Source organism: Typopeltis vanoorti, chromosome 7 (assembly GCF_054136105.1).
Source record: "Typopeltis vanoorti isolate ZY-2024b chromosome 7, IOZ_Tvanoo_1.0, whole genome shotgun sequence".
Taxonomy (NCBI): Eukaryota; Metazoa; Arthropoda; class Arachnida; order Uropygi; family Thelyphonidae; genus Typopeltis; species Typopeltis vanoorti.
The window spans coordinates 25,656,279-25,679,054 of NC_143555.1; the positions used below are offsets into that span (position 1 = coordinate 25,656,279).

At 36.5% G+C, this 22,776-nt stretch overlaps 1 protein-coding gene across 1 annotated transcript in view; it reads right to left on the reverse strand.

Annotated features, from left to right (window-relative positions):
- Positions 1-22,776, reverse strand: part of ash1 (histone-lysine N-methyltransferase ash1) — a 585,771-nt gene that overhangs the window by 60,543 nt on the left and 502,452 nt on the right. Inside the window, exon 23 of the mRNA XM_090395574.1 lies at positions 6,155-6,239. Coding sequence (XP_090251700.1) covers positions 6,155-6,239 — 85 coding nt within the window. The remainder of the gene's footprint in view (positions 1-6,154; positions 6,240-22,776) is intronic.

Below are 22,776 nucleotides of genomic sequence, written 5' to 3' on the forward strand. Positions count from 1 at the left end.
GTTGGCGATATGGTTAGGCAGGTTGCGAATCCCACATTCTATCTGGATCATGATTTCTTCGGCAGGTATTCTTTTAGGAGCTAGGGCGCAATTGTGACCACGTGAAAGTGCGATGAGTCCGCCCCACAAAAACCCACTATTTGGCTTCGTTATGTGGATGATGTGTTTGCTATTTGGCCACATGGCTCAGACCCACTCCACTCCTTCCTAACACACTTAAACAACCAACACCCCAGAGTCCAGTTCACCTTAGAAAAAGAGGAAAACAACACCCTCCCCTTCCTAGACACTTTAATCACCCGCCAGCTTGATGGATCTTTGGTTTTCTCTGTTCACAGAAAACCCACCCATACTGGCAGATACATTCACCAGCAGTCCCCCCCCCCCCCACACTCACAACAATATGGGGTTATAAAAACATTATATAACAGGGCAAAATTAATCTGCTCAGATGACAAGGCCCTAACTACTGAACTAAACCACATCCTCAACACTTTCTTAGCCAGTGGCTATAACCCCAAAAAATCCAAAAAATACTAAAACCAGTAAACCAACCCCCCCCCCCCCCTCCACAATAAAGATTACACCAAGTCTATCACCATCCCCTACATCCAGGGCACCTCTGAGAAAATAACCAATATCTTCAAAAAATATGACCTTACTTCCTGTTACAGACCATATAAAAAGTTGGCATTTCTTATCCACTCTACCAAAGACCAACCACTTCTCCTAGACCTACCTGGTGTATACCAGGTCCCTCGCAGCTGCAAATTGTCCTACTTTGGCCAAACAGGCAGAACAACAAATATCAGGATTTCAGAACACAAAGACTACATCCGGTTTCACCAGTATAGCCGCTCTGGGCTGGCAGACCATGCCTTAGATACCCACCATAAAATTCGTTGGAAGAAAACAAAAATAATTCATCGCAGCAAGTTTAAATACGAAAGATTATTCAAAGAATCTTCAGCAGCTCTAAAAAACGTTCCTAACCTCAACAAATTTGGGTGCCTGAAACTACCCCAAATTTGGGAGACTTACATTATGAGAACTTCGGCCCAACTGCCAAGACTACCAAATTAGCCCGCCAGAGGGCACCATTAGGACTTTAGGAACAATATTAGTTTCTTGCTTTCTTCCTCATTTGCTTTGTGTTAGTGCCTGCGTGCACATACCATATCTTTATGTTCCTGAAGATGGCCATGTGACGTTGCCGAAATATAGAAGTTATTCATTAAAGTTACCTTTAATTAATATACTTTATATGCGTTGTTAATTCCGTAAACTAATTACCAGTTATGTCTGATCAACGTATAAGCCTTGCTACTAAAATTAAATTAAATTATATTTATTGTGTGAAATTAGCAATTTTTATCTGTTTTTTGTTTTTTTTTTCATCAGAAAATTAAGGTAGATTTTAGTGTATATAACACTTTTATTGTGATATTGTTGGCAAGACTCTAACGTGATGAACAATGGCAACAAAGACCATATTGTCCTGTAATTTGAATTTGCGGGATGTTATTCAGTGCAGTGTATGAGAAATATATGCATCAAGAAAATTAAAGAATATGTGGAAGGAAATTGAAGGAAATTACTGTTTTGGTTGGTACCAAGGATTTGAAAGGTGAGAAGTATTCTACGAGGGAGGATGTAAAGGATCTGTTAAAAGAGGCAAAACTGAGGAGTGAGATGGTGAAGATTATAAGTCTTCTACTATGCTATGATACAGGTGAACTGAGGAGGAGGGCATTGATAGCCAATGAGTTTATACATAGATTGTGCAAAAGGAATAAGGTAAAATTTGTGAATCTGTGTGAATCTGATTGACGGAAAGAAGGATTTGTACAATGCAGATGGACTGCATCTGAATGGTTTTGGTATTAGGTGTTGGGAGAGAGCTTTGTTCACCAAGCATTCTAACGTGCAAATTCAGGGAAACTTAAGCAATTAGGATGGAAGAAAGTAAGTTTGTGTGAAGACACCCACGAAGCGAGTGAGCATGACAATGAGATTAAGATCAGTTAGACAAAAATATACAGTTGGTTGTTTCTAAAGTCCAGGGAGTTTTACAGATGATCTGGAAGATATGCGACACCAAATTAGTACAATGAGTATGGGTAGAGTGATTATTATGGGAGACTTCAACTATGCAGATATAGACTGAAAGGAAGAAAGATCTTGGCAGATAAGAAACAGAATTGATAAACCTACTGAGAGATAATTACTTAAGGCAGCATGTAGGAATCTGGTCATACAATCAGAGGAGCTATCCATAACCAAGGATGGAAGTAAGTGAGACAACATTGGTGAAATGACCATGTGGTCTTGATTTGGGAAATTATAAAACATGAGAAATATTCTATCAAGAAGGGATATTTGTGGAACTACAAGGCAGATGATTTTGACATGCTAATTAAGAAGCTTAAATCTGTACCATGGCATAAAACACTGCAGGATGTTAGTAGTGCATGGGATATAGTTAAGGGTCATCTAGAAGAAGCAGTACTAAATTGTATATCAAGGGTAAGGAGGGTTAATTGGGTAGGAGTTAGATGAATGAGTAATATCATTAAGTATGAGCTCCAGAAGAAGAAAATGCTGTGGAGTGTATATAAAGAAAAAGGTGACTAGCAAACTCATGACCAATACAAGGCTCAGGCAAGAAAGGTGACCAGCATGGCAAGGAAAGCAAAATCAGATTATGTGAAGAATTTAGCTGAGTAGGCCAAAGGAAATCCCAAAGAGTTCTTTCATTATGTGGCAAGTAAGATAAAAAATGCCTATGGAAGATTAATCTTAATGATTGATGATGGTCACAAGGAGAGAGAAGCAGATAAAATAGCTGAGTTACTGAGTGACCACTTTGCAAGCATATATCTTCCTAGTGAGTTTACTGCTTTAACCTATGTGACAGACACTAATGTGGGAACAGAGGTGGATGAATTGGAAGTTCTTAGGATACTGCAGAATCTCAATGTAAATACAGCTGTGGGATTAGGATATCAGCTAGTGTTTTCCAAGAATGTGCAAGGGAACTGGCAATGCCTTTGATTAAGCTGTTTAATTCAAGTCTCAGCTCTTGTAGAGTTCCAAAGAAGTAGAAAGAGGGCAAAATTATTCCTTTGCATAAGGGAGGTTTCTAAGACTACAATAGCAAATTATAGACCAATTAGTATCTCAGGTGTGCTGGTAAAAGTACTAGAAATTTTGGAAAAAAGAGAACTGAAGAATGGGTAGATAAAATGTGATAATGTATGAGGGTTAACATGACTTTGTGAAGGGTTGGTCATACCTTAGTAATTTACTAACTTTTTATCATAGAGTAGCAGTTGACTTGGGTAGAGGGAAATGGCTACACGATGATTTTGCAAAGGCATTTGATGGAATACCACATGGAATTCTGTTATGCAAATTAGAAAATATGGGGATGGATATAACAATGGTTAAGTAGATAAGAGGGTGGCTGTTGGAAAGATATCAAAAAGTGATATATGGAGGGGAAGAATCGAGACAAAAACAGGTGACCAATGGTGGGCCGCAAGAGCGGTGGGACCATTGCTGTTTAATTTGTACATAAATGATATAGGAAATAACTTGAAAGGAAATATTCAGTTGTTTGCTGATGATTCAAAATTAAGCAGAGTAATGGTTAATCAAAGTGATGTGGAGAGCTTGCAGGACGATTTAAATAGGCTTTCAGTTAGTTGGGCAAAATGTTAATGGGTATCAGCTTAATGTCGAGAAATGTAAAGTTATGCATTTTGGGATAAATGGATTACAAGCCATGTATCACATTGATGGCAGGAAAAAGATGAAGCTAGAGATTAAGAGAGCTAAAGTTTAGGGGATATATTGCTAAGGTAGCCCATAAGATTACTTGGCTGGTGAAGAACACATTAAAAAGTAGAGATAAGGAAGTTGTAATTCCTCTTTATAAGGCCTTGATACACCCACATCTGGATTACTGTGTTCGAGTCTGGTCCCCTGGGTTTCTTGGGGATGGGGAAGTGGTGGAGATGATTCTGAGGCAAGTGACCAAGATGGTGAGTGGCCTGTGGAATGTTCCCTATGAGGATATATTGAAGGTGTGTGGATTGCAGAAGATGGCTGATAGAAGAAAAAGAGGGGATATGATAGAAACATTTAAGATGCTTAAAGGATTTTATAGGATAGACGCAAGGGAAATGTTTCAGCACTTGGCTAGAAGGACCAGAACAAGGGATCATTCCTTGAAGTTGAATAACAGTGTGATCAGTAGGGGATGTGGGGACTAGGTTTTTTGAATGAGTGGACTGAGTTGCCAGAGTCAGTTATGAATGATGCTTTGTTTGTTAATTGGTTCAAGGAGAGGTATGATAGACTGTGTCTCACGTGATGAATCTTTGGACTACATGGAGATGCCCATATAATAATAATATCGATCATTCACTGTGGTGCCCTCAGGAACAAATTCACAATGAATAATTCCAGCAGCATCGAAAAAAACAATGACCATTTTACTCTTTAGAGACACTTGTGACATTATGATTAAGAATTATAGATACGTAAACACAAGATTATTTTAGTATTTGTAAAATATTTCAGTCTGAAAATAACAGACTATCTTCAGTGGCTACATAGGAACAGTTTTTAACAAGGTGGAATACCAACAATTGATCATTGAAAAGTAACAATTCTTAGCAATGTAACATCATGCGGCTCGTTCTACTTTTGAATGATCAATTGTTGGTATTCCACCTTATTAAAAACTGTTCCTATGTAGCCACTGAAGATAGTCTGTTATTTTCAGACTGAAATATTTCGCAAATATTAAAATAATCTTGTGTTTACGTGTCTATAATTCTTAACAATGACCATTGTCTTGACACATGATTTTTGCAACCTTACTTTCTATTCCATGCTCTGCTGTTTCATTTCCCGATTTAACTGAAAACACCAACTTTCATCACTGGCGACAAATCTCTTTCTAAGATTAATCTGGCCATTTCCTTAGCAACACCAGGCTGTACAGGCAAGTAGTATAGTAGTTTTACACCTGTTATAGGCAACAATTTCCCTAGTTTTCAACACATTTTCATTTGTGTGTGCAGAAACTGCTTTCCACAGCATGGTTCATCCTCCAGGGATTCCCTCCCCCCTTCTTTAAACATTACAAAACCAGCAAAACACCTATGCACAGTTCAGATAGTCATTACAAAAAACTTTTTTTTAGCTCTTTGTTCAATTCTGTACCAGTTTTTCCTAATTTACAGTAAAATATTATCACAGCTCTTTGCTCTACAATGTAACTTCTGACATACTCCACTCACACACTCTTATAGCGTGTGTGAGTAGTATAGTGGTTATTCACCTGTTATAAGCAACAATTTCCCTAGTTTTTAACAGATTTTCATTTGTCTGTGCAGAAACTGCTTTCCACAGCATGCTTCATCCTCCACACTCCCTCCCCACTTCTTTAAACATTCAAAACCAGTGAAACACATATGCACAGTTCAGACAGTCATTATAATAAAAAATTTTTAGCTCATAGTACAGTTCTGTAGCAGTTTTTCCTAATTTGCAGTAAAATATTATCACAGCTCTTTGCTCCATGATGCAACTTCTGACATGCTCCACTCACACACTTTTGCTTCAACAGTTGCCTCCCAAAAACTGCTGCATCACAACTCAAAATTTCCTGCAATTACAACACACTCTAGTGGTCAAAACTATAAGCATGTTTGTTACTTTTATTCAAAGTGCTGTCCTGTAAAAAATCAATCACATTACTTAACAGGGACACCGTGTATATAATTTCAAGGAAAATTGACAACTTTAATCCAGACAAAATGGCATAAATTATCTACAGATAACAGCTAAGAAAACTGCACAATTTACTATTTTTGTTTTAATGCCTCCTCTAATAAAGAATTTTTTTTTTAACATTTGTCATAATATTAGTAAAACTATATTATTCATCTTTGCAATTCAAGTATAATTTTTCTTTCTTATTTTTATGCAATTTTTCTGCTAGATCAAGTTGGTATGGTACAATGAAGAAGCTTGTTTTACCAAAGTTATACCTAGTTTTATAACTGCCATGAGACTTTCACTGGTCTTTACATAAACTTATTAAATTACCTTTATATATATTTTTTTCAATAATACTTACCTCATTTAGAAAAAATTTTCGAGATGGTTCATGATAAGTTTCATGGGGTCGCAAGTAGTGATGGCCAAATGCATATTTCTCACCTCTGGTTAAAATAGGAAGTTTATAATTATTACAGCATTAAAACAGAGACTAACAAGATGCAACGTAATACTCAGTATGTTATGTTTAACACACAACATTCATCACAATAAATAACAATAAAAAATTCAAAAGACAACACACAAAACAAATGCAATAGGAAAATATGTAATATTATTCCATCATCATTCATCACAATAAATTTAACTGTAAATCCAGAATTTAAAAAAAAAAACAAAAACAAATGCCAAGTGAACATATGTAATATTTTTCCTTGATATAGCAAAATGAAGAAATGAATTTCCTTAGGAAACAGCTGGCCATGCAATGTGGGACCACAAAAGAAATGCAGAAATCTAACAATTCATTAAATACAAATCATACTAAATTATGACATTAGTAAATATAAACAAAAAATAATAGAACATATAAATCAGTTGGGCATTTAGACAGGACTGTACTTACACTTTTCCCAAGGTGGGTGGGACCGAAGGTGCTAGAATGTCCTTGGGCCCCCCTCTCATTGTTTGGGACCCTTAAATTGGTTCTAATTTTTCGAGACTGAAAGCTAGAGCTTCATGTGCTTGTGCATAAGTATGGCCCTGCAATTAAAGAAGTGGAAAAATGCTGGAAGACCAAGAATGAAATGGTATGAATCAAAAAAGACCATTTGTACTAAATCCATAATGGAGAAATAAAATAAGATTAACACATAAGCATTTCACCATAATGTGCAAAGAAAATCTCCTTACAAAGAACTGCAAGTCATCCTGAAATCATGAACTAACATCTTCTGAATAATGGTATTGAATATTTCCAATAATTACTGCAAGCCTTCTTCAGTTTAATGTTGCAGCATTGTAATGAATTATTGTTGTATTTTAACTTCACCAAGTAAATAGTGTCTAAATACTGTATTATGGCTATTTCAAAAAATAAAAATAAAAAAGTGTGACCAAAAGTAACCAAATAAAAATAACAGCAGTAATGAACACAGAGTATAACTTAGATGAAAGCTGGTGAAAATGAACTGCAACACCACACTGTCCCTTCAGAAATCCAGAGTACCATTTTGGAGAAGTGTGTGTATGGGGGGAGATGAAAACAAGACACAAAAGGAAAGTAATCAATATGGGTAGAGAAGTACAGAAAAAGAGGAAGAACTAAAAGGGCCAGTGTTAATATTGTTATGTTCTCTCAACTATCACAAACTGATGCTCTGATTTAAAAAAAAAAAAAAAAAAAAAAAAAAAGGGGGGTGGGGGGTGGGGATGAAACAGCCATCCATCAATTGCCCATATTCTCTCACCTCAGCACTCTAAATAATAATGGAGAAAGTAATTAATTAATCACCAATATCTTCACTACTTGAAAATCAAAATCAACCAATTAATTAGCAATTTCTAAGATGGATTCCATGTTAAAATTTCTCATTCCATGGTAGACCACCTAGTTAACCTGAACAATCTCTGGATGCAAAACATAATAGAGTTTCAAGAAATTTTTGAAAGAAATGGGCTCCTAATATACTGAAGGTATCTGACTGAGTCACTTCTGGTGTCAAAGCCTTCTTACCATGTAAGGATATCTCCTCTGCTCTGTGAATGGACTGCAAGTTTCTTCTCTGGTCATTCACTGTGTATCATGATGGATGGTTTTCTCTCATGAGGGTTTTTTCTGTCAATGTTGGAATACCAAGGGTTCAGTGCTTTCACAAACTTATCCATAGTTGTGACAGTACAGTGCATTCCTCTTCTTCATTCACGAAACCTTTAATGCTAAAAGGATTCAAGCTTTAAGATCTTTTATAATCAATGCTTTAAAAACTGATCACCTCAATGGAAAGATAATTTTGTGAATATTGATGCCATTAAAACACACTCCTGCTGGTTTTTTTTTTTTTTTTTTTTTTTTTTTTTCAGAAGAAAGATCTCACTTAACTCTTTCTTACTTCTAACGCTGCAAATGACAGTCAAAGTCAGTTTCTTTGGCTTGACTACACATAAAGCAGAACCCTATACAATGGAATCACATCCATCACCTTCTCAGATTCCAATAAATTTGTTATTCTTTTTTATAAATGGCATTACTGTTATCCTGCATAACTCCTAAAACGTTATGACTGAATCTCCCAACCTTTCAATATTGTATCACATCTCTGTGGTGCATCTGCATGAGAATGGTCAACTCTATTCAGAAGAGAGCAAAATACACTTAAGAGATAATCCCCTATCTCATGGACATCTTCAAACTAATTAGTCATATATGCTCTGTTTCTGCATTAAGTCTATTTTGTAGGTATTTTCATGGATGTTGTCCCATTGAACTGGCACACCACAATTTTTTCTGCTTCTTCTAATCATGTAAAGCACCTGCCTGAAACTTCTGGAAAGAATGATATACAATAGAATTTAAGTATACATAATAGAACTCCCCAGGAACAGGCTGGCTTAAAACCTGACAGAAGTTGTTGAGATTAAGTAGTGGCCTTGATAACCTTTATAATGAACAGAGCAGTATCTGTGGATCTCTCTGCAGCCTATGACACAGTGTGGAGAGAGGGTCTTATTTTAAAATTCTTAGAAACTATGCCATCACCAAAACTAGCAAACCTAATTAACCAAATACTGGCAGACAGATGGATACAAGTATCTCTCAATGAATCCAAAAGTGAATTCTTTAAGATTAAAAATGGCCTACCTCAGAGGTCAGTTCTTGCCCCATTGCTTTATAACTTATACATTAGTGATATCCCAGTGACAACATCATGGAGATTCATGTATGCTGATGATATTGCCATTGCAATTCAACATTCCAAAAAGCTGAGAACGTCTTAACTGAAGATCTGGCTATACTTGATAAATACTTTAGGCGATGGTGCTAACAACCTAACTTGAACAAAACTGAAGTAACATCTTTTCATTTAAATAATATCCAGGCCAACTATATCCCAAAGGTTTACTTCAGATATAAACAGGTGAAATTTAACAATCATCCAAAATACCTAGGAGTTACCCTAGACCAGTGGTCGCCAAAGGGGGTCGATATCAACCTCCTGGGATCGATAGAAAAATATAAGACATCATTGTATGGGTAATATTTAATTCGGTTAACTTGGATTACCTCCATGACAAAAGACATGGAGGTAATGACAACACAATTAAGAGTGAATCGTGGGATTAGTACCTCCATCTTACAGGTCCATGAATAGGACCTGTAAGATGGAGTAAGGTCATGAAAATAGTTACTGAGGCCAATCAAGTAGGCCAAAATGACGTATATACCAATAAATGGATGTTGGTGGTTCCTGCCGGCCGGTGCAGTGGGAGCGAGATTGCAACACGTGCGTGGTTCTTATTTACTGATACTTACAAGTATTCGATCCCAGTCTCATTTTTGCGCATCGACATACAAGTGAGTGTTAATGTTCTAAAATTCATCAACATAGATATTATAATTCAATCGTTATTCATTCACGAACTAATCTTCTCTATGTTGATGAGATGAGCAGTGCTGGTAGTAATACCAGTGATATTACTAAGTGATAGTAATAGTAGTAGTAATAGTAATATAATAATATATACTATATTATACATACAATAAACACTGTAACTATAAAATAAACAATCTAAAAACTCACATAAGCATCTTTTTTTGCTTGTCCTATTATAATTACGTAATAGTAAAATATAAGGTGTCGATAAAAAGTCAAGAAACGCTTGAAGAGGTCGACGGGCAAATGACGTTGGCGACCCCTGCCCTAGACAGAAGTTTGACATTTAAATATCGTCTAGAAAATATCACTGGAAAATTAAAAACTCATAATAATATAACGCATAAACTTGCTGGTAGTTCTTGGGGTGCTGATGCCAACACACTGCATACTACAGTCTATTCTACAGCAGAGTATAGTGCTCCTGTGTGGCCGAACAGCGCACATGCTTCTTTAATCGATGTCCAGCTGAATCAAACTATGAGGATAATCTGTGGGGCTCTAAGATCTACTCCTGGCTCCCAACTCTCAGTAATATAGCCCCTCATTTCACAGGACCCAAGCCTTAAGCAAATTATGGACAAAAATAATTGAAAACAGTTCCTTGCCTTTCCACGAAGACATTTCCTTCTATACTTCACAAAGATTGAAAGTCAGGAGCCCTGCCTGGAGGAGTGTAATACAAATGAACAACCAGAACTCCGACCTATACGATTCATGGGAGAGTATTGGCTTCAACATAACTCATCATCATCAAATTCCTGCTATGTACCCTCAAGGGGTGTACAGGATATGATAGTACTACATGAAAAATTTACATCATTATTAATTTCCTATCTACAATTTTCCTCCAAATCAGTCTGTTACTTGTCAAGACTCCAACATTATCAGATCTTATATTTCTATCATCTAAGGCACTTTGTACCGTATCAATCCACCTATATCTTGGACTTCCTCTGGGTCGTTTTGCTGCCAACCTGGCAGAGAACACTTGTTTTGCTAATTTTTCCTCGCCCATTCTGTTTAAGTGACCATACCACCTGAGATTAGTTCTGCTAACGCATTCCTGGATGCTGACAATGTCAAGTTCTTTCCTAATATCCTCGTTTTTAATATGATATTGCCATTGATGCCATCTGTTCACGCCTCTAATCTTTCTCAGGACTCTCATATCTGTGGTCTCTAGTCTTTGGTCAAGTGTTTTACTTCTGACCCAGCTCTCAGATCCACAAGTTAAAACTGGTTTGAACACTGTCTTGTATACAGCTAATTTAGTGTTCCAACTAATTTCTCTCTTATTCCATATGAATTTATTCAATTGACTTCCCACCATACCAGCTTTGCTGATTCTGTTGTCTATTTCTATATTTAATTTACCATCTTCAGTAAAAATTATGCCTAAGTAGCTGAAATGCTTTACTTGTTCCACAGGTTCTCCATTCACAACACAGTTGATATTTTCAATGATTCTGCCTATTTTCATTGTCTTTGTCTTTTTATTGCTGACCTTCATACCATATCTATTACAACAGCTATTCAATTTAGTCAGAGAATCTTGCATACTTGTAGCGGATTTATTTAGAAGTATAACATCATCCGCATAAAGCAAAGAGCTGACATTAACATCTCCAATTTTGATATCATGTTTAATACCACTTTCCTTCATAATGTGATCAATATAGATAATGAATAACAGAGGGGATAATGTACATCCTTGTCTCACACCAGATTTAACATTAAACCATCTTTCTGTACTTCCTTCAATTCTAACTTACAATTCTGACTTACAACTCAAATAAAGACTAAGTATTGCTTGATATAATGCCCCATTGACACCATATAAGTGCAGCGTATTGAATAGCTTGCTTCTCTCTTGGCACCTTGTCATATGCCTTTTCCAAATCGACAAAACTTAAATACAGATCTTTCTTATATTCCCATGCTTTCTCCACTATTTGTCGTAAAGTGAAGATCTGATTCTGACAGCCTCTATTTGGCCTGAATCCAGCTTGTTCTTCACCAAGCTTTTCTTCCACAATTCTTCTCAACCATTTCTCAAGTATACTTGCATAGATCTTGCCAGGAACACTCAGTAGGGAAATACCTCTGTAATTCTCACATGCAGTTTTATTTCCATTTTTATATATGGGTACTATGAGAGCTCTACTCCAATCATCAGGAATTCATCCTTCTGTCCAGGCTTTCTGAACTATGCAGTGGAGCCACTGTAAGACTCTTATACCACCAGACTTCAGTATTTCTGGTCGAATATCATCCACTCCTGCTGCCTTTCCACATTTCAAGCCTTTGATGGCTTTTTCTACTTCAAGTATGGATATGTATTCTGACTGCATGCCTGGTCAGTGTTCTTTAGCACTGTGCTGTCATCACTGCTTGTTTCATTTAGAAGTTTTTCAAAGTAATTACTCCATACTTCAAGGATATCTTTTTCTCCCGTTTTCATGTCACCTTTATCATCTCTAATTCCTTTTACAGCACTCTTTCCTCCATTCCTAAGCTTCTTCAACAACCTCCAGAATATTTTGCCGCCACCTTGATATTTATTTTCTATATTCTTGCCAAAGTCCTCCCATGACTTTTGTTTAGCTAGTTTTACACAGTGTTTAGCATTCTTGCATTTGTCTCTATATTCTCTAAGAGCACATACTGACTTATTTGACAGGAACTTTTGATATGCTTTCTTCTTTTCCTTCACTGCCTCTTTAACTTCCTGTGTCCACCAGGGAGTTCTGATTTTTTTATCCTTACAGACAACCTCACCATATGCCTCTCCAGCAGAATCAATCAATGTTTTCTTCAGAGTTTGCCACGGAATCTCCAAGGTTTGATTCCTGTTCTCAAACTCTTTCATTTTTTCTTCAATAATCTCTGTGGATTTTAGTCTACAGCTCACATCTGAGAGCTGCTCAACTTTTATTCGCTTTAAAACTTTCTTACATGTTATTCTTTTCAATATGAAATTCAATTTTATCTTGCTCAAGACTAGATAGTGATCACTTCCAATTTCAAATCCTCTGTACACTCTGGTGTCCTGCACCAGGAAGAAAACATTGCTATTAACAATAGCATAGTCAATGAGACTTTTCTTATTCCTAGCCTCTTCTCTCCATGTGAATTTGTGCACATTTTGATGTTGGAACATGGTGTTAGTAATAACCAGTCCATGTCCTGAGCAGAAATCCAACAGATATTTGCCATTATTATTAGCTTTGCTCTTTTCTCCAAATTTTCCCAAAATATTTTTGTATGTCTGACAATCATTTCCTACTCTGCTATTTAGATCCCCAACAAGGACCAACTTTTCATTTTTCATTGTGTCAGTGGCTTTTTCTAAAGCCTCAAAAAATTCCTCCACTTCTACCTTAGTAGAACCTTCTGTGGGACCATAGGCACAAATAAGTCTCATTGTCCAGTTCCCCATTCTCATATTTGCCCACATTACTCTACTTGAGACTGACTGCCATTCAAGAAGATTAGCCTAGTATTTTGTGTTGAATACAATGGCTACTCCTTCTTTTCCTTGATTGTCATTGCCTGAATATAACATTTTGTATTTATTGCTCAGAAAGATCTCACCAGTTTGGTCATTTTTGTTTCAGTCACCCCGATTATGTCGATCTGGTACTTATCTAATTCCTCAGCTAGCTCCATTTCTTTGCCATTCAGGCTTCTTACGTTGATAGTACCGATCTTTAACTCTGGTGATGTTGAGTTGGGGTTTGTTTTCAGATTTGTTCCAGTAGCTGACTTTTCGCTGTTCGCCCTGGTTCCCTGGCGAAAACAACGGGGGCCTTGTTTAACCGGGCGATGCCCCAGCCGGCATGAAATTTTATCATGTCGTACCATCATTTTTAATTTTGGTTTAACCAATAAGAATACAATTTGGTCAGCTAAATCCCAAATTGCCAGCCCATCCTCGTTCGTTCAGTATCCAAGTAGATACCCAAAAGGGTGCACCACGAGAAGGTGAGGATTGGACATTAGGTCAGAAGCCCTGGTCGGTTCTCAGCATTCCTTTAAAGGCTATGTGGAGGTCTCCTCTCAGTTATACAGCTTTGACCCTTAAGACCCCCTTAAGAGGTATTCAACATACCTCAAATCTTCAAATTCCAATTTCAAATCCAACATCTCATCTGGAGGGCTTCGATCTTCTTAGACACGTATGGACTACTTTAAATCGGATCAGAACAGGACATGGTAGATGTAAGCATCTCTTGCATAAATGGAACTGGTCTGATACACCAAACTGTGAATGTGGAAGTAAGATCCAGACTATTCAATTACATTGTGCTTGAGTGCCCTATCTACTCATTCTCAGGCACTAAATAGGACTTTTTTTTAAACTGACCCAAAAATCACTGGAGTGGCTGCAGGATTTAAGGATTAAGCTCCGACTCCTGATTCTTAATTTTTAATGTTTAATCATTTCAACCTATTGTACCCCTTTTAATATGATTTTTACAATTGTTTTTATGTTTTATGTACATGAAACATAAATGTTTTATGTTTTTTACATACGTGTTTTATGTTTTTTACATCCTGATGAGACCTGTACATCATACACTAAATAAATAAATAATCATGTAAAAAATTAAACAGCTGCTAGTCAAGATCCATAAGCATTCACAGTTCAGTTCCAAGCTTATCACAACAAAAATTATCTTCTTTCCTTCATTTCATCTACCTCTGTCCTTGGCTACACTCCTCTGGAACAGAGTAGGATAACCAAGATGTTATCTGGTCAATGCAATTCTGCATAGGAGGACACATTGAAGAAATGGTCTTTAAAGTTTGAGAAATAAGGACAGATATGCCACAGATACAAGCCATAAGATTGTAGAGCATAGTACAGATACATGTGAGATATATTTAAAATTCCAAAGTTCATGTCAGTTGGTGGAGATGGAAGGTTATCTCTGCAAGTTGAATTAGGATGCGATTAGGAAGTACCTGAGGTCCAGTTCTCATGCCATGTGGCCATTTGAAATTGTGGGAATATCTTCAGTAATATAATATATTATACAGGCAGCCCTCAGTTTACTATGGTTCAATTTATGCCAAATCACAATAACGGCGGATGCCTGCGCATGCTTTCCTACTGTAATGTGGTCTGACTGAGAAACAACGCTAGCAGGCACTCTAGTGTTTGAGTGTTTACCGAGCTACTACGACGTATATGTATCAAACCTAGTTTTACTGTTGAATCTACCTAATTCTTCTATTCAATTTTTTTTACATACATATATATTTAAATTGATAAAGTATGTAATTACATACCATGTCTGATAAAAGAAGTACAGAAAAGTTAGCAGAACTTGGTGTTAAGAAGGTGCGGAAATCAATTACACTTGAAAAGAAGATGGAAGTGATTCGAAGAATGGAAGATGGGCTAATGTGCTAATGTCTACAGAAGTATGAACTTACCTCCATCGACTGTCACTACAATTATGAAAATTGCAGATAGAATAAAACAGTCTGTGCAACAATCTATGGCAGTACTAAATGCAAAACATGTAAGTTATAGCAGGGGTAAACTTCATGAAAAAATGGAAAAATTATCATTATGGATGTGTGGGTATATATATTATCATTATGGGTGCATGACTTGAATCAGAAAAACATTCATCTGATGCAGGCTGTTATAACTGAGAAAGCAAAAATAATTTTTGAGGATCTTTAGACAGACGGAGGTGAAGAAACATTTTTAGGAAGCAAAGGTTGGTTCATGAGATTTAAGTCTCGAAGTAAGTGCCATAGCGTCAAATTATGTTTTGAGAAGGCAAGTGCAGATGTTGCAGGAGCTTTTCCTAAAGAATTTCAAGACTGTAGAACAAGGAAGTTATCCTCCTGATCTCATTTTTAATGTTGATGAGACTGGGCTCTACTGGAAAAAATTGCCATCACGCACCTTCATTTCCTGCGAAGAACGTTCCACTCCAGGTTTTAAAGCTGCAAAAGAGAGACTTACACTTTTCTTGGATGCATATGTCTCCGGAACATTGAAGCTTAAACCAATGTTGGTGTACCATTCACAGACACCACGCACCTTCAAGGATCTAAAAGCCATGCTGCCAGTCTATTGGAAATGGAACAAGAAAGATTGGATTACACAAGATGTTTTTATAGATTGGTACACAAATTATTTTTGTCCTACCATGCTTCGCTTCTGCAAAGGAAATGATTTGCCAGCCAAGGAATTGCTTCTCTTGGATAATGCCCCTGGACATCCTCAAAACCTTGCTGAAGTAAGAACACCATTGGAAATTAAGGTTGTTTACATGCTCCCAAACACAACATCGCTTTTGCAACCGATGGATCAGGAGATTATATCAATCTTCAAAGCCTCCAAAGATTATATCAATCTCCGTATAACAATTATGGAAATGGTAAGATCTTGGACACTTCAGGAAAAACTATTAAAGACCATCGACAGATTCAATATTTTGAAGGGCATTAACAACATCAAGGCAGCTTGGAACGAAGTGTCAGCAAAGTGTTTAAAAGGAGATTGGCGAAATTTATTAAAGACATTACCAAGCTTGCGCAAGGGATGAGATTGGACGATATTACAGCTGAGTACATAATATCATCTCTCTAAGACAGAAGTCTTAGAGAAAACGAAGAAGGTCCTCTGAGAGATATAAAAATGGCTGATTTACAGCATATCCTTGCAAGCATTGAGACAATGACTGATGAACTTTGCAAAATGGACCAGGATTAGGAACGGAGTCTGAAAGTAAAATGGAGTGTAATAGCATCTCTTCGACCTTACACTGAACTCCTTAAAGAAAGAAAAATAAAATCTAGGCAGTTAACACTGGATACTTTATTTCAATGCAGATCATCCAAACCCAGGAACTTCAACATAAAAATATGTAATATCTTTTCATATTTACATACAAATATATATGTATGTATTATTCAAAGCTTTAAATATAATAGTGTTACACATACTTTATGTGCATATTTTTTGATCGCGCAGAACATAACTTTGTATCTCCCATTAAAATTGGGTTTGTTTTACGCCGATTCGGTTTACGCCTGTTTTTTCAGGAACAGAAGTGAGGCATAAACCGAGGGCTGCCTGTAAACTGCACTCCTGATTCATGGAGTGCTAGTTTATACTGCCAGTGATTCAATTCAGGATATTTATTTGAGTATTTGGTGCTGGTGCTTTCGTCATGATGTAGAATTATGAGCATTATAACACTTCTGTGTAAACAACATTAGAAGTTTCATCATCCTTGACAAAAATAATTAAATTCTCAGGACTGCTAACTTTAGAACATGTTACATTTAACTGCCCATGTTCGAAACATTCACCTCTAAATTCTAAACTTGAAACCTAAATGCATATCTAAGGGTGTGTCTTGGACTTTATTATTATTATTATTATTATGGGAGACTCCAAGGAGTCCTTAGACTCATCGAGGGAGGCCAAAAACATCATGTCCATTACAACTATTCGACATTCACACGGTATCTATTATACTTTGCCTTGAACTCATTCACTGTCATACCACCCACAACAGACTCTGGCAGCTTATTCCACTCATTCACCATTCTAAAAGTAAAAAACCCAGCTCTAACACCCTTACTAACCACACTCTTGTCCAGTTTCCATGGATGTCCCCCAGTCCTGTTCTCAAAAATATCCTCTTAATTAATCCTTTAGAACAGCAATTTGAATGTCTCAATCATATCTCCCCTTTTCTGCCTATCAACCAATTTCTGCAACCCACAAATCTTCAACCTGTTTTCATAAGGTTCATTCCATAGACCTGCTATCATTTTGGTAACTCGCTTCTGGATCCTCTCAACCTCCTTCCCATCAAGAAGAAATCTAGGTGACCAAATATGGGCACAGTAGTCGAGATGGGGGGGTCTTATCAAGGCTCGATAGAGAGGAACAATAACTTGCTTATCTCCTCGTCAAAGTATTCTTCAGCATCCAAGTGATTTGATGAGCTGATTTAGCTACTTTTGCAATGTACCCCCCCCCCCTAAACTTCAACTCCCTATTCAACAACACTCCCAAGTCCCTATTTTACTTATTATTATTTATTAATCATCATTGCAAAGCAAATTCTTATTGGAAATTGTAATTGTTTAAAAGCAGATTGTAATGGAACAAGAGTTAGTCGATCTCATACAGAGCTAGCTGGGTTTTTCCCTCTTGGAAATTCAGATTTTTCCATTCAACCTATAGGTAATTTGGCAGGAGTACACATGCAATTTAGACACAAAAATGCTATTAATGGTGGTAGATGGCATTGTAGTATAGTGTGTAGTTAGTGGTTTCATATATCGAAGGAGGCAAGCAATATGGAGATGGAACTTTGTAATGTGGAGTGTCCTCTAACGATGAATCTTTGTACTCCTTGAAAGTGTCACACAGTAATAATAATAAATACTTTTTATCTGTTATTGTAGAGTGATATAACTTTCTTCACTTTCATTTTTTTTCCCCTTCAGATTTTATTATTTAATTTTAGTAACATCTGCAGTGTAATATTTCATCCCTTTCACTTTTAACACAATCAGATATTCTTCAAAAAATGCACTCCCACATCTATTTACAAATTTCCCATTATCAGATACTTACTTACTTACTATATTTTATAAGTTTATTAAGAACAAACTCGTTCATTATTGACATGGCATCATTTTAAGGTGCAAGAATAGCTCTCTCCCTGAACCAAGAAGGTGACTTTTCTGTTATGGTCTCAATAGATGGGTAAACACTGCACAACAGTTCATCTGCAGTTCCGACAATTTTTCCAATATTTAGAGTGTGTTAATATAATTTTTTTGACTCTTTGCCATACTTCACAATTGCCAATTTTTGACATTTCTGAAGAGAAGGAATGTGCATTGGAGTCTCCACGTAGGTGAACACGCATATTGGTTTTGAGGAAAAAATTCTATATATAATGTCAACAGTGATGACAGTGGGGCTCCGCTGATTTAGACCATAAAGGTCAACAATTGGAAGACCTCTTTACAGATTTGGAACTCACAACAATTAACAATGGACAGAGCACCTATCTCTCTAAAACTATGGGAACTGAATCTGCTATTGACATCACAGCTATTAATTATAGTATTGCATCAAGTGCACAATGGAAAATTTTGGGAAATGCTATCAGTGACCACAGACCCATAATAACAACACTAAACTTCAAGACTGATCAAGAACAGCAAATCAAAAGGACATGGAACTTCAGAAAAGCCGACTGGACAAGGTTTACTCAAACTTTGGAGAGCCTCTGTCAAGATGAACCTGTCTCTGGAAACCTCGACAGAAAATTACAAACCCTTACTTCACACATCAGTAAAGCTGCCAAAGCAACAATACCAAGAGGCACGTGGAAAAATACCTGGATACCATACTGGAAAGATCACAATATTGATTCAATGATTACAGAAAGAGACAATATCAATGAACAATTCAGAATTAATAAAACTGATGAATACAGAAAGAAATTAATGGACATAACACACAAAATAGAGCAGGAAATTTGGAAGTGCAAACAAGAGAAATGGGCAGAGTTTTGCAGTAACCTGGATCCAAGAAAAGACAGCCAACACTGGAACATTATTAGAATCCTAGACAACAATATCAAAAAAGAGAACTAACAGAAAACAAACTTCATCATAAATGCTGGGAAACAAGCTATTACAGATCAAGAAATTGCAAACACACTGGCAAAAACCTATTCAAACAACTCCAAACTTCAGTATAACAGAGAGGACAAGACCCTCAATAAACTCACAAGTAAAATACTAAAACAAGCAAGAACATACCAATATAACGACATCTTCTCCGAAGAATTTACACTAAGTGAACTAAATTCATCAATCGAGAAAACTGCACCTAATAAATCTCCTGTAATGATCTTATCTTTGGTCACATGGTCAAATACCTTGGCAAAATTGCCAAAGAACAACTTCTGGACATTCACAATACCTCTTGGCAAACAGGCAAACTTCCAAAAGAATGGAAAAAATCAGTTATTTTACCCATCCTGAAACCTGACAGAAATGCTGCAGAATGTCAAAGTTATAGACCTATCACATTAACTAGCATACTTTGTAAAATTACTGAAAGAATCATACACTCCAGGCTTATGCACTGGCTGACAAAAAATAAGAAAATCAACTACTACCAAACTGCCTATAGAACTCGTCATTCGACAACAGATCAATTATTCCACTTCTGCCAAACAATAATAGACTCATTTCAGGAAAAACCATATTCCTTGATATGACTCCTGCTTTCGATTGTGTTTGGATCAAAAAATTAATACAAACAGTACATGATATTGGAATTAGAGGAAACGCTTTAATTTTGATTGCTGATTTCATTAGAGGAAGAAAGATCAAAGTCAGAATCAATGCAGCAATATCAAAAGAGCAGAGAACCTTGGCTGTTCCCCAGGGCTCAGTACTCAGTCCCTTACTATTCCTTCTATATGTCAATAACATTCATCCCTACCTTACAGAAGACACAAAAGTACTTCGCTATGCAGATGACATAGCCATCTGGCACATTAGTGCTAAAATCAAAGAATCAGAGGAGATTCTAAACAAATCCATGAGAGGATTAGAAAAATGGTCAGATGAACTTAAACTCAAAATCAACCCAGACAAAACAAAAGCACCTTTAATACAGATAGGAAAAATAGACATGCCTACAATCCCAAAGTCATGATCAACAACAAGCTAATTGAAAAAGTCGCAAATCCAAAATACCTTGGTATTACGCTTGATCAGGAATTACGTTTTGCACAATACATCTCTAACACTTCCAACAGAGCTCTAAAAAAATTAAATATACTGAAAAGGCTTTGTGGAACAAATTGGGGTGCAAAGCCAAAAATCCTCAAAACTACTTACACTACACTAATAAGGCCAATAATGGAATATGCAGCACCTATCTGGCACCTTCAGCCTCATCGGTAAAGAAAAAATTAAGCAAAATACAAGCAAAAGCATCCAAGATTATCACTGATGCAGTCTCATCCACTAACAACATCAGAGCCCAACAGGAATGTGGGCTTGACCTGCTGGAGGACAGATGAAAATTTGCCACCATAAAATTCATAAATAATATCGGAAGCTATCAAAGTGATCATATCTCCCTAAAAACTTATAAACATTGGAACCAAAAATGCAGACTTCACAGATCATCAACTTTACAATATGATGACACTATCAGGAAAGAAATAGGTCTTGATCAACTAAATGCCCAGATAAACAAAGAACCTCTATTTTCCAGTCCTTTACTTTCAAATACCTCCATAAATCTAAACCTTACCAAACTCTGTACAAAAAAAGAACCAAAAGAAATGCTCAAAGAAAAAGGCCTAAATACTATCAACCTTTTTTCATCCTCCAAACAGGTTATTTGTTATACCAATGGATCGTCAGACACCAATATGATTAATGGAGGCGCTGGTGTTCTCCTTCTACTCCCAAAAGGTGAAAAACTTTCAATAAAAGTTGGATCTGGGAGAATCGCTTCCAATTTTACCAGCGAACTCTAAGCAATAAATAAAGCACTAGAAGCCTACTTAAAACTGTCATCATCTCAACAATCTGAAGGAATTATAATTTACAGTGACTCAAGATTAGCTATGGAGGCAATCAAAAATGGTAATACCAAAGCTCACACAAGACATCCATAAACTCATAAATCAACTAAAGTGTTTAGGTAAAAGTTGCATTTTACAATGGATTCCTGCTTGTGTAGGCATTGATTACAATGAAGCAGCTGATAAATTAGCAAAAGAGGCCAGAGAATTCAACCAAGAAACTCATATGATAACTCTTGCTGATGCCAATGCACTAGCAAAAGCTAAACTAATTCCACTGAAATCAGTGATACAACATCAAATTCCCGAAATCAGTGCTGACAGAAGGACCTCCACCACGATAGCAAGACTACGAACAGGACATTATAGAGGAATGAAGATCAATACAGATGATATGAGAACATATAGAAACTGCAACAACCGCCACAATACTGAACTGACACCCACTCGCATCTTTACCTGTCCAGCAATTACAGCAGCCTTGCAAGAAATAGATCCTAATCCTGAACAACAGCTCTATACAAACAAAATCATCGACATAGCCAAAGCAGTACAAGGAGCACACGGAAACATCTAAGACTCTTCAAAGGACAAGACAACAACAACAACAGTGATGATTTCTTAAGGCAGTCATTCACTTCATCCATCCTGGTTCTATGAGATAGGATGGGCAGTGTTTGTCAAAAATCACTGGCAAATAAAAGTTATTCCACCCATTCTTCGATTGGCTCATCTGATATCGTGTGTTCTGTCAACCACTTCAACAGATATTTTATGGGACATTGTACATTCATTCCAAACCATCAAAAAAAATTTTTTTTTTATATTACACTTAATATCACAATATCTAACAGAATTTAACATCTAAAAAATAGTCACAAAATAGTAGCCACATATTGTTGACCTATAGTTTAGGCTGTGGAGGGACGTAAAATAATAATAATAATCACCACTCCGTAATCTGGATGTGTACATTGATGAAAATGCACGTAAACCATCTTTGAAACATCCTCTATCTACTGGTGAAGAAATCATCAAAATCGGTTGATTTGTTCTCAAGGTATAAACAACCATTGAATACGGACTTTGCTTTATATATATAGATATATATATCTTGATTATATATAACAACATAACATTATTCAATAATAACATTATGGCAACTAAAATTATCCAAACATTGACTGAGTAGCTGGGAAAACACATAAGAATGAAAGAGAATTGAAAAAGAGAATGAAAGAGAATATTAAGCTATTTTGAGACACCTCACTCAAGCAACATGTGAAAGAAATAATTCGAGGTCAAGAAGTGTAGTATTTGATCATTGCGTCCAAATTGATCTCAATTAAGAATACAACTGTTTTGCCATTATTGGTGACAGTGATCATTCCATGCTGAACTGGTAAGTAGCTCAGTATATGGATGTTCCA